General features: G+C 37.8%; 1 protein-coding gene across 1 annotated transcript in view; it reads right to left on the bottom strand.

The window, feature by feature from the left end:
* The window catches only part of Pcca (propionyl-CoA carboxylase subunit alpha), a 296,255-nt gene that overhangs the window by 241,158 nt on the left and 41,776 nt on the right, over positions 1–13,321 (bottom strand). Inside the window, exons 5-6 of the mRNA XM_070002672.1 lie at positions 11,139–11,252; positions 9,389–9,442 (exon numbers count right to left, since the gene is read on the bottom strand). Of these exons, the coding sequence (XP_069858773.1) occupies positions 9,389–9,442; positions 11,139–11,252 (168 nt within the window). The remainder of the gene's footprint in view (positions 1–9,388; positions 9,443–11,138; positions 11,253–13,321) is intronic.

Consider the following 13,321-nt stretch of genomic DNA (forward strand, 5'->3'; position numbering starts at 1 on the left):
CTGGTGGCTCACACCTGTAATCTTAGCTACTCAGGAGGCTGAGATATGAGGATCACAGTTCAAAGTTCACAGTTCAAAGCCAGCCCAGGCAGGAAAGGCCATGAAACTCTTTTTTAATTAATTAATTTATTTTATTATTGTGAAAATATACAAGGGGTTACAATTACATGGGCAAGATAATGAGTACATTTCTTATCAAGCATTGTAGCCTTCTCCTTTGTTTCCCCTTCCCATCCCATCCTCCCCCACCCGCCACCCAACCCTCCTCCCCCCAACACCAAAGTTGTAAAGTTCATTTTCAATATAATGACTTGTACGTCTCATTGTTGCAATGGGTCCACCTGTATCCCTATTTAAATGATTTGTTTTTTCCCTTCCCCTCCACAAATTATAACAACATCAAATACAGTGAAATCAGCGGTTATACCGTAGGGGAGGGACATACAAAGCAACAAAGAAATAATCTTATGTGTTAGAAACAATCACATGAAAGAAAAAAAACATTTGAATACATATCTTAGGGTTCATTTCCCTAACATCAACTTATCTGACCTTTTCTGCTTGATTCAGACATATACTAGTTATTGCAAATAAGGGAAACCATGGGACCTATGTTTGTTTGGGCCTGGCTTACTTCACTTAATATAATTTTTTCCAAGCCTTTCCACTTCCTAACAAATGGGGCAATGTCATTCTTTCTGATGGAGGCATAGAATTCCAATAAATAAGTGGGCTAAAGACTTAAAGAGAAACTTCTCTGAAGAGGAAAGAAGGATGGCCAATAGACACATGAAGAAATGCTCAACCTCTCCAGCCATAAAAGAAATGCAAATCAAAACATTGAGATACCACCTAACCCCAGTTAGAATGGCTATAATCAAGAACTAAAAACAACAGATGCTGGAGGGGATTTGGACAGAAGGGAACCTTACTGCATTGTTGGTGGGAGTGTAAACTTGTTCAACCACTTTGGAAAGTAGTATGGAGGTTCCTCGAAAGACTCCACATAGAGCTCCCCTATGACCCAGCAATCCCACTTTTGGGCATTTACCAAAATGTTCACAAACAAGACTACACTAAAGCTACCAGCACTACTATGTTTACTGCAGCCTTATTTACCATAGCTAAGATATGGAACCAACCCAGATGCCCCTCAGTAGATGAATGGATCAAGAAAATGTGGTATATATACACAATGGAATTCTATGCCTCCATCAGAAAGAATGACATTGCCGTGAAACTCTTTTCTTTTTTTTGGTGGGGGGGGTCCGGTCATGGGGTCTGAACTCTGGGCCTGGGCGCTGTCCCTCAGCTCTTCAGCTCAAGGCTAGCACTCTACCACTTGAGCCACAGCGCCACTTCTGGCTTTTTTCTTTTTGCGTAAGTGGTGCTGAGGAATCAAACCCAGGGCCTCTGGCATGCAAGGCATGTGCTCTTCCACTGAGCCACTTTCCCAGCCCCTGCCGTGAAACTCTTATCTCCAATAAACCCCAGAAAACCCCAGTGGTGCTATGGCTCAAGTGGTAGAGCACTCGCCTTGAGCTGTAGAACTCAGGGACAGCGCTCAGGCCGAGTTCAAGCCCCATGACTGAAAAAAATAATAATAAATTAGGAATATTGTTATGATTAAATAAGAATAGCATAATTCATCTATATAAATAAATGTAGCTCACATATATTTTATTATGGGTTATATGGGTTTTTGTTTTGCTTTTGTTTTTTCTTTTGTTATATAGAGTCTCAATAATATAGCTCACTCTGGCCTCTGTTTCAGCCTTTTAAGTACCAGGATCTGGGCCTGGGGTACTAAACCAGGGTCTTGCCAACAGTTATCCAAGCACTCTCTCATTGAGCTACACTCCCAGTCTCTTCTTACAAGCAAAAGAACTCTAGCAAATAAAAATGTTAAAAGCATGGAACAATTTTTTTTTTCAAGCCAGGCACTGGTGGCCACACCTGTAATCCTAGTTACTCAGGAGATTTAGATCTGAGGATCACAGTTCAAAGCCAGCCTGGGCCGGAAAGTCCATAGTGCTGTGGCTCCAGTGGTAGAGCACTCACCTTGAGCTGAAGAGCTCAGGGACAGCACCCAGGCCCAGAGTTCAAAACCCAAGATTGACAAAAAAAAAAAAAAATTCACATGCACACACATATATGTACAGTCATGTGCACATACAATCAAAAAAAATCTATACTCAGGAGCATTGGTACCTCAAAGGAGGTAAGATGGAAGGTTCTCAAACAGAAATAAGCCATCAATATATTAAAGGGATTTAAATACCTTAAAAAGGCTTACACTCTGAAATTTTTAAATAATAGGCTAAACTCAAAAGCCTGCTCAAAATGGAAAAAAAATCAAGTCATGTTAACATGAATTTTTATATAGCTAAAACTTGTTGTCTACAAAGTAGCTCTCAACCTTTCTTAAGTTGTAACATATAAACAAGAGTCACACACAACGCATATGTTTATGAGTTACTCATAGATTTTAAAAAGTTACAAGCTATTCTGGGCTTGTAAGATTTAAGTCATACTCAAAACAATATGAATATCACATAAATCTTGTTAAATTCACTCAAAATTATTATTGTGTATGTGTGTGTGTGTGTGTATGTGTGTGTGTGTATGTGTGTGTGTGGTCATGGAGCCTGAACTCTGGGCCTGGGCTGTCCCTCAGCTCTTCAGCTCCAGGCGAGCACTCTACCACTTGAGCTACAAGGCCACTTCCCCAAAATTTTGTTAAGGATACAAAACTATTAATGATCTTTGCAAGCTTGCTAACTTTAAGAGGTTAGCATTAGTTACAAAGTCCTTATCACATACTTAGAAGCTCCAACACACGGAATGCCGCCTTATGTCACAGGACCAGTGCTAATAAAAGCCTTTCTTGAACATTCCCTCTAGATATCATTGTCTACAATCATATCCTACACTGACCATAGTATTATCCAAAGAGGGGAGGGAAATTTTTAAGGGCTATGACTAAGTTCATCAAGATGATTTAATCTTAATCTTTAGCTATTTCAATGTTATCATAGTATAGTTTCTTTTCCTTTTTGTTTTACTCTACCCAGATATATATTTGTGGCAACACCAACTTAGATAAAGTCCTGATTCTGTTACTAACATCAGGGGATTGATGGGTGTGGGTTTTCTTTTTGTTAAAAAAAAAAAAAGGTTAATACCCAATGTTGATTGTGAATTTTATGAGATCATTCATGACAAAATATTTTGTAAACCACAGTGTGATACATATGTATACTGTAGTGCCATTATATCAAATTATTCACCTCAACATAAAAAAAATTTGAACTCTAAAACACATATGAAAACACTTCCACTTGAAAAAAAGAACACTAATTTTAAAACTCTCATTTCTCTAAAAGCTTTTCAGTAGCTCTCCTCATCTACTGAAGTAATATTTCCGATCTATAATGATTAAGGTGATTTGCCAGACAATGCCAGACTTTGTGCTAGGTTCTTTATGTATGTTGTTTCTAATTTTTACAACAACCCTGCAGGGTGGCTGTCATTCTCTTCATTTTCCAGATGAGAAACTTTTGAGCTACTTCCAAATTTTGCTATCATAAAAAAAACCTTACAATGAACATTTTTTTCAAGTATATCTTTGCAGGTGAGATTCTTTATGAGTGGACTTGCCAAATCAAGCAATATTGTATGAATTCAATATGAATTCAATCCAATATTTATATGAATGTTTTGTAAGTGTTGTAATTTTCATAAATTCAAATTTTACATGAGAGAGTAGAAGAGGAGAGAGGGAGCTGAAACAATTTAAATTCCCCAAAATCACCTCTCTATAACTTTGCCTATACTTGGTTATCATAGCTATTTAAAATTATTTTAGTTAATGCAATGGATTTTTTCACATCATGTCATTGTTTGTGGAATAGTTACATTCCTTGTTTCATTAAAAAGTCTTGTGAGAAAAGGAGACAGAAAGAATACAACTTCCAAGCCTCCACTATTTTCCATATTCCTTTCTACAGCTTCACTGCTGAGATTCCTGATGAGTACTCACTGTCTATATACATGTATATCTTTTAAATAAAATCCCAAATATAGTATGCAAGTTCTTAGACCCAACATATCAATGTATTATAAGGCTAGTCACTGTAATTTAATGCTATGTCGAACTAAAATGATAGTACAATAATAATGTTGATGATTATATACAGATATAATCAATGAAATTATATATTACATAATTATACATCTAAACAGAGAACTAAAAAGAATATGAAGTATCTTTACACTAACAATCGCTTTTTTGCAAGAGTGAATAGTTTTAGTTTTCAAACTAAAGTTTGAAAACTTTTAATTTCTTTTCTAAATTCAAATAGTCCTTACATATTCCCATTGCTAGTCATTTACTGCTCAGAATTTAAAAAAAAAAAAAAAAGCCTAAGGGGAAAATACAGAATAGAAAACGAGGTACTGGTGGCTCACACTCAGGAGGCTGAGATCTGAGGATCACTGTTTGAAGCTAGCTCAGGCAGGAAAGTCCATGAGCTCTCTAGTCAGCCATGCATGTCTCCCTTAGAGATGAACAACAAATATACACACAAACAGAGAGTCAGGGGAACACACAAGGACGGAGACCCGCAGGGAGCCCGCCCCCACCCCGCCCCGGGCCCTGCCCCCCCCCCGCTGCGGGGACTGTAGCATCCGGACTCACAGCACCCACAGCGCCTGCCCGCCCGCCCAGACAGCCGTGTGGCAGCGCCACGTCCAGGCCCCGAGTTCTCCCACAGCGCGGCCCCGGCCCACAACCATCGCCAGGATCGGGGAGTACCCCGCCAGGGACCCCACCCACGCGAATCCAGCTCTGATGGGACCCACAGACCCCTCCCGCCTGCCCAAGAAGGGGCACCGCACTTGAAGAGGCCAGCCAGAGAGGCCAGGGCCTGCCTCAGGCCCTCCCACCCCATCTGCTGGCTGCCCGCAGGAGGCCACCTGGACCCCCCCTGGAAGGGTGCTAGGGCCCTGCATCCCCCACAGCTCCGGCTGTCAGCAGGGAAACCAGTTTGAAACAGCACAAACTCCTGCGCACCCGCCAGATCTCACCTCTTCTGAAGCCCCATGCCCATCCGGAAGACCTGACTGTAGCCTTCCCAGCCCCTGCTGCAGACTGTACCACGCACTCGACTGCTGGTGGAGAGCTAGCTGGCCTGGGGGCAAACCAAGCATGCACAAACAAGCCAGTGGCCAAGTGCCGGCCACCTAAGGGGTGAGAACCAACTAGGGGTCCAAGTGTAGACAAACTCCTGCACAACCATGGGAGCCCACCTCTTCCAAAGCGCATGCCCATCCTGGAGGTCTGAATCTAGCCTTCCCAGTTCCCGCTGCAGACCAGACCAAGCGCCCTCCAGCTGGCAGAGAACTCGCCCGAGGCAAGTCAAGGGTGTGCCCACAAGCACTCGCTGGCCCAAGGGCCAAGCATGAGCTAACTCACCTGGTGTGAGCTAGCTCAGGCCAAGCACGAGCTATACCACCTGTCAGGCACAAGCAGGCCAAGATCAGGCCACAGCCCTGACCATCCCAAATGCATAAATCACAATGAAAGACAAGATTCATGAACAATCACGAAAACAAACCAAATCCAAAAGCCAACAACAATCCAGTGAAGGACCCCAGTGAGAGTGAAGAAGAGACGGATGACAAAAAGAGCCGTTATGGAAATGATGACAGGGCTGAGAATGTGACTTAGTGGTAGAGTGCTTGCCTAGCATGGATGAAGCCCTGGGTTTGATTCCCCAGCACCACATAACCAGAAAAGGCCGGAAGTGGAACTGTAGTCTAAGTGGTAGAGTGCTAGCCTTGAGCAAAAGAAGCCCTGAGTTTTTGCCCCAGGACTGGCAAAAAAAAAAAAAAAAAGAATTGATGATAGATTTGGCCAAAGATATAAAAGAGGAAATGCAAAAACAATCTGAAGAGTATAAAGAAGAAATGACAAAGATGATCCAGGACTCCCAAAAATATATGGAGATAAAAATAGAAATGTTATCCCCCTCATTAAAAGACAAAATTAACACTGTAAGATATGATCTCAGAAGCATAAAAGGTTCAATTTCCATATTGCAAACCACAGTGGAATGCCTACATAAATGAATAGGAGCTGAGGATAAAACAGAAGAGCAGGAATAAAAAGTCAAAGGTATATTAAAAAAACACTCAGAACTTACTAAAGGGATATCCAAGAATTGGCAGACTCAAGCAACAAGAAATCAAATATATGCCTAGTAGGGATCAATGAGGGGGAAGAATTCCATACTAAAAGCATGGGAAAATCTATTCAGTAAAATAATAACAGAGAACTTCCCCAATCTTAAGATACAAAATCTCACCCACCTGACAGAAGCAAACAGAACCCCCAGTAGACAGGATCCAAGAAGAAACATTACTAGACACATGAGACTTAAAAAGCAGGGAATTGATTTTAAATGCTGAAAAATCAAAGAAGGAGTTGTATTACAATGGAGAAAAAAAAATCAGATTCTCCACACAAACTCAAAGCAAGGAGAGCCTGGAATGGTATAATCCAAGCCCTGAAGACCAAACAACTGCCAACCCAAACTGGTGTACCCAACAAAGCTATCATTTATATTTGATGGTGAGGTAAGCCAATATCAGAAAGACAAAAGGCACATATTCTCTCTGAGACACAGAAGTTAGATCTAACATGCACTAGGATATGACAAATTACACAGGATTCTAGATACTCACATACAGTGAAACCAAAAGAGGATAGTCTTAGGAGAGAATCTCAAAGGTACAATACCCAAGAGCCTCTTCATATGTATATAATATATACACTGAAACTCCTAAGATAAGGAAACAAAGGACTTTTTTGTTTTTTTCTTTTTCTGATGATTCTGTATTCTTTACCTTAGATATGGTGTATACACATACTTATCTGTGAGGGGGGGCACAGAATACGAGGAAAAAGTGTGAAAATATGCATCAGTGGAGTACACTGGACATTGATGAAAATGAACTATATAACTCGTGGGTAGAGCTGGAAGGCAGGTAATGGGAGAGCATGAGGGAACAGACAACACGGTATGAAAGCAATGTACTCGTTACCTGACTAATGTAATTGTAGCCCCTCTGTATATCATCACCTCTATAATAGTAATTTGTTTTAAAAAACTTAAGCTTAATAGGTAATATTAACATGAACATTTAAGTGAGTATAAACAGTATATTCAAACCACTTTTATAAGTTCAGTCAAAATTCTAAGAAAAAATTTTAAGAGAGTATATATATACACACAAAAACTTGGAATATGCATTATAATCCAACTTGCATCCTTCCACCTAAGCTTTTTACTCCAGACACCTTTTTACATCCTTGTTTTGAAATCATAAAGTTGGCCAAAATATATGAAAGCTAAAAGTCTATGATTATGTTAACTTTATAGATTTTAATCATTTAGAAAATGATATTTACAAATAACTTTGAATCCACAGAATAAAATACAAGGTACCAAAAAGAAAAAAAAATTAACAGTAGAATAAGAAAGACAAAAAAAAGCAACTTCTGAAACAAAAAAAGACAATTTAACATCTTGTATAGCTGATATAAGCACCACAACATTCACAAATATAAAAATATCATTTTTTAGTACCTAAGTTCTAAAGCTTTAGTATTTTCCTTTTTTAATATATATTTTTATTGTAAAGATACTGTACAGAAGGGTTACAGTTACATGAGTAAGGTAATGAGTATATTTCCTATCGAGCATTGTTACCCCCTCCTTTGTTTTTTCCTTATCATTCCTTCCCTCCCCACCTCCCCAACTTCTCCCTCTCCCCAACCCTAAAGTGTAAAGTTCGTTTAGTATTTTCTTAAACTTAGTTTAAATACACTTTAAAATCAGTTTAATAGCAATACAGGCTACTTTAGCTAATCCATATGATAATATTAGAATACTCAGATCATTAAGAAAACACTTTTGCCAAAATAGAAGCAGTAAAATTTTATCTTACAAATTTATAACAAAAGGAGAAAAGTAGAATCTTACTTCCAACTTCATTTTCCATAATCATAATTAAATCATTATCACCATACAATGTTACATGTATATTTAAAAATCTCAAGTTTTGCTAGGCACTGGTAGCTCATGCCTGTAATCCTAGCTACTCAGGAGGCTGAGATGTGAGGATCGCAGTTCAAAGCCAACCCGAGCAGGAAAGTCCATGAGACTCTTATCTCCAACTAACCACCAGAAAACTGGAAGTGGTGCTGTAGCTCAAGTGGTAGAACACTAGCCTTGAGCTGAAGAGCTGAGGAACAGTGACTAGGCCCAGAGTTCAAGCCCCATGACTGACCAAAAAAAAAAAACAAAACAAAACAAAAACCAACTCAGGTTTCTGATTTTTAAAGACCATGCAATATATAATAAACTAGGTATAATGGTAATTAACTTTTCCATTTTTATAATTATTCTAAGTATTATTTTAAAACTTCACTATTTTATAACCCTCCCATTTTTATAATTACTCTTTAAGTAATTATAAACAACTTCACTTTTCATATAATTGGTTACAATTCTTTAATTTGTCACTATTCACATTTTTAAAAACTCACTGCAAGATAGGAGCCAGTAGCTCATGCCTATAAACCTAGCTACTCAGGAGTCTGAAATCTGAAGATCACAGTTCAAACCCAGCCTAGGCAGAAAATTCCATGAGATTCTTATCACCAATAAACTACAAAAAAAAGAAGAAGAAGAAGACGAACTTTACAACTTTGGTGGGGGTGGGGTGGGGAGAATTGGGTGGGGGGAGGCAGGGGGAGGTTAGGAAGGGATGGGAAGGGGAAACAAAGGACTCATTATCTTGCCCATGTAATTGTAACCCCTCTGTACCGTATTTTCACAATAAAAAAAAAAGAAGAAGAAGAAGAAGTAGAGCTCTGGCTTAAGGGGTAGAATGCTAAGCCTTGAGCAAAAGAAGCTCAGGGATAGCACCCAAGCCATGAGTTTAAGCACCAGGACCTGCACGAGAGAGAGAGAGAGAGAGAGAGAGAGAGAGAGAGAGAGAGAGAGAGAGAGAGAGAGAGGGGGGGGGGGGGGGGGAGGGAGGGAGGGAGGGAGGGAGGGAAGGAGGGAGGGAGGGAGGGAGAGGGAGAGAGAGAGAGGAAGAGGGAGAGAGAGAGAGAGGGAGAGAGAGAGAGGGAGAGAGAGAAGGAGAGAGAGAGGGAGAGAGAGAGGGGGAGGAGAGAGAGAGGGAGGAGAGAGAGGGAAGAGAGAGAGAGGGAGGAAAGAAAAAAAGAAAGGAAAGAAAGAAAGAGAAAAAGAAATTACCTTACTGTACTGCTTTCTAGAATTAGTTAATAGTTTCTACTTCGTTCTAAACTTACCAAACGCTTGGCAAAGTCTTTGTTTTCTGAAAGGAATCCATAACCTGGATGCACCTTAAAAATCCAAACAAAATATTTTAATTTTATATTGCAAAATCCATATAAAACACGTACAGTACAGTATTTTGTTAAGTGGTTGAGTCCTTAAATAAGATTCCTTCTCTCTCTTACTGATCAGCTCTAACTTCCATACCTGGGTACAAATCAAATTGCTCCTTTTTTTCTAGCTATAATCAGCACCATACTTGATTTGTCTACAATATTCAGCACAAAACTCCCCATGCTACTTTTTTTGAGGAAAATTCTAACCAACAACTTTGGATAATTTCACAGAAGCTGGTAGGTCAAAGAATTACACTACAAAAACCTTTGGCAAGATGAATGAATAATTCTGAATTCCCATATTTTTACTACAGTACCAGAAACTGCTATTTCCCAAAACTCACCTAATAGCCTAAGATACTCAGCCAACATAGAAGCCTTTTCTGTCAAACTAAACTAGAATGGAGGTTTGAATTTGGGCTTACTCTTACTTTGTAGTCCTAATTTTTCTTCTTCTATTATCCATTTTTCCCCTTTTCACAAACTTAATCATTAATTAACTACTATGTTATCTGCCCGCTACAAGCCACATTACTATAAATTCTGCCATTCTGTTCTGATCAAGTAATTTTTGACTGTACAACAAAAGCAAGACATAAATTTAGGTACTCCAATATCAAACGGTATTAAACACATTTCTATTAAAACAAGTCTGCTAAAAGGAAAGTCAAATTTCTTAAGAAGCCAATACCATAACTTAGGAATAGCTACATAACTATATATACATATTACAGAAAAATTTTAAATACTGCACCATAGGAAGAATTTTATTCCACCAATTTTATTTTACAAACACATTCAACTAGAAATGGCATTCTCACAAGCTACAATTAAAAGGTTATAAGATTTTCATTCCCACTAATAAACTGTAAACATCTATGAATTTATAAATTCAGAGTTTTATTTAAACACATAACTAAAAAACATTCTTTCAAAAGAAATGTCAATTCTAATAGAAACATTCAGGCTAATTGCCAATGTTGTCTACTTCCATCCAATTGTACAGATAACGCCACATAGTTTTCAACAGTCTATGTAATTAGTTCTCTGATATTAAAATTAAAAAAGAACTATTCCTGATGTCAGAAACAGGTTTCTCCTAGGTGTGTCTACTGCATTCAAGTCAGATTAGAGGTGGGGAAAATTTTTGATTTATCAATGTAAGGTATGGGCATTTTATTGACACTAACAAAGTAAAATAATTAGCAAATATACTGCTTTTATTTATTCCAATGTACCTATGTGTACATAATTTTTAAATGATTAAAATGGAATATAAACAGGGTTTCTTGGATCCTGTTTATAACACAGAATTGTTTTCTTCTTAATTCTCTTATTACACTGAAAGAGTTAATACTCAAAACTAATTGGGACTTCTTTTTTCCTAGCAAATTTGGAAATGAACTGAAACTGCTCCCTGGTGTGAAAGCTGAATCCAGCAGCCACCTGCAGGATCAGCGACCAAGACTGCCAGATGCTACAAAGCCTTTGATTTCCAGTAGCGAATTCAGCCACATTTAACTCATGTGACATGAACTAACTGCAACAGCATTTTCAATCATTCTTTCTTATTTTTTTTAACACAAACTCTAGCTTTCTGCTCACTACATATGAAACAGCTGCAGTAGATAGGTTCATTCAGACTCACAGCTTGGGCCCTGGTTTTCTTAATGGCTTCCATGATGGCATCCATGTTGAGGTAGCTTTTACTGGTGGGAGCTGGGCCAACACAGACGGCCTCATCGGCCATTTTCACATGAACCTGAAGAGACAAATTCCCGTATTAACAGATGCTCTCAGCAAAAAAGAATTGTGATCATCCACAAATATATATAAAACAGCAAATCTGATTATTTCACATATCATCATAGTCATATTTTTTGAATATGCATTTAAAAAAAACAATGCAAAAAAGGCACAGGAACTGGATTACCAATGATTTCATTCATTACAAGCTTAATCCATTGTCTAACCAAATGATTTCCATAATACCCTCCACCTATTTAGTAAAATCACAGCAAACAACTTCATCTCTTATTTTGTTCATCTATAAAGCTGATATCAAATACTACCGTGTTACATGTATCCAGGGTAGCCCAATATTTTAATAAGAAGCACTCATGCCCAGTTCTAAGCAAGCTCCCCAGGAAGTTGGGATAATTAGGGACTGAATGGAGGGATGCAGTGAGTGTCCCTGCACAGCATCAGGTCAGCACCAGGCACAAATTAAAGCCTAGGACCAAAGAGTTCAATATCACAACACATGAACCAGAAAATCTTGAGAACCATTTAAATACTCTCACATTCGCGCTTTGTCCATTTTGCATTTATTTCTAAAAGAACTGATATGTGTATTAAGTCCTAAACCTATTCAGCATTCAGTAATGTATACTCCATTTTTCAGACTACTCACTTGACAACATTTTAAATCTATTTATTTTTGCTTAACAGAGTATAGGGAGTCATCCAATATTGAGAATAAAGTTTTTTAATTCTAAAATCAATCTATTCTTCTAAAATGATGAAGGGATTAGTATTATTTTTGAACTGGCTTTTCCTAAGTTTTCCACTTCAATGAACTCACAATCCGATTGTAATTATTTTACAAAGCAGATATATAGGACTAGAGTATAAACATATACCTGAACATGTATGACTTATCCCTAACCAAAAGATTTAATTTTTTTAAGTATACTTGTCTCTAATTCACAGTCTTGGAAGTAATTTTGAAAAGCTATTTTGTTTAAATGAAACCTAAAAGAAAAAGAAAAGAAATGTAGTCTTTAGAAAGCTCAGAATTTTTCATCAATTCCAAAAATATTTTCTAATTAAACACATTGTGCATTGAAAGCTAAAAAATACTTATCCAAGGAGTTTGCAGATCAATTACCTCAATATAAAATGCTTCAATATACACACTCTAATTCATTTAGTAACATCAATTGCAAAGAAAGGCAGCCATGCTTACAAAAGGCTTTTAAATATTTCTGTGTTCAAAAGAAGGCTCTCTCCTCCACTTCTCTTTGCCTGGCTTATTCCCAACCTTAAGTTCCCCCTGCCTGCAGACCAGAATGGCCTCCTCTACTATCCTCTGTCCATTTCGTATCCCATTATTAACAACTTTGGTTAGCCATTATGGCTGTGGATTTTAGTTTGTTTTCTATACAGGAGAAACTGAATATTTAATGATCCTTTATAAAGAATGTGTTAGCCAAGTAAGTAAGGATAGTTACTATTCAAAGTCAAGGTGAGGGCAGGGCCCTAGCTACAGAACACCTGCCACACAGGGCCCTGAGTTCAAACTCTTATACTAACAAAAAGGGAGAGGATAATGAAACAAAATAAAGTTAAATACATACTTATTTTATATAACTTACTTGTCTTACATAGTGCCTTTTAATTGCATGCTACCCAACAATCTCCTGTTACATGCTTTGTAAATGATTTTCCTTATGATTTATTTACTCCACCAAATCATAAGATTCTAAAAGTCAGAAACTATGTTTTAATTTCTTTTTTCAATCTCCTTACTACAGTGTTATATGCTAAAAGCTTATTATTTATATGGCAATTTATTTAATAAATTGTAATCAATTAATTATGAAAAACACTGTCTTTTGGGTGGCTACTAGTCTTTGAGGTAAAAACTCAACTATACCAAATGAAATCTTTTCAGTCTTCATTATGTATCTGCAACTGACAGCTGTATGGAAGATAAGAAATTAGCACTTACATATACACACTATGTATTTAGATGACCAAAATTTCTATAACAAACAAATCAAAGTAAAATAGAACGTAAGGACCTTAACAATACTATAACTACAATCT

This window comes from Dipodomys merriami, unplaced genomic scaffold (assembly GCF_024711535.1).
Source record: "Dipodomys merriami isolate MVZ:Mamm:240054 unplaced genomic scaffold, mDipMer1.0.p SCAF_6, whole genome shotgun sequence".
NCBI classification, from domain to species: domain Eukaryota; kingdom Metazoa; phylum Chordata; class Mammalia; order Rodentia; family Heteromyidae; genus Dipodomys; species Dipodomys merriami.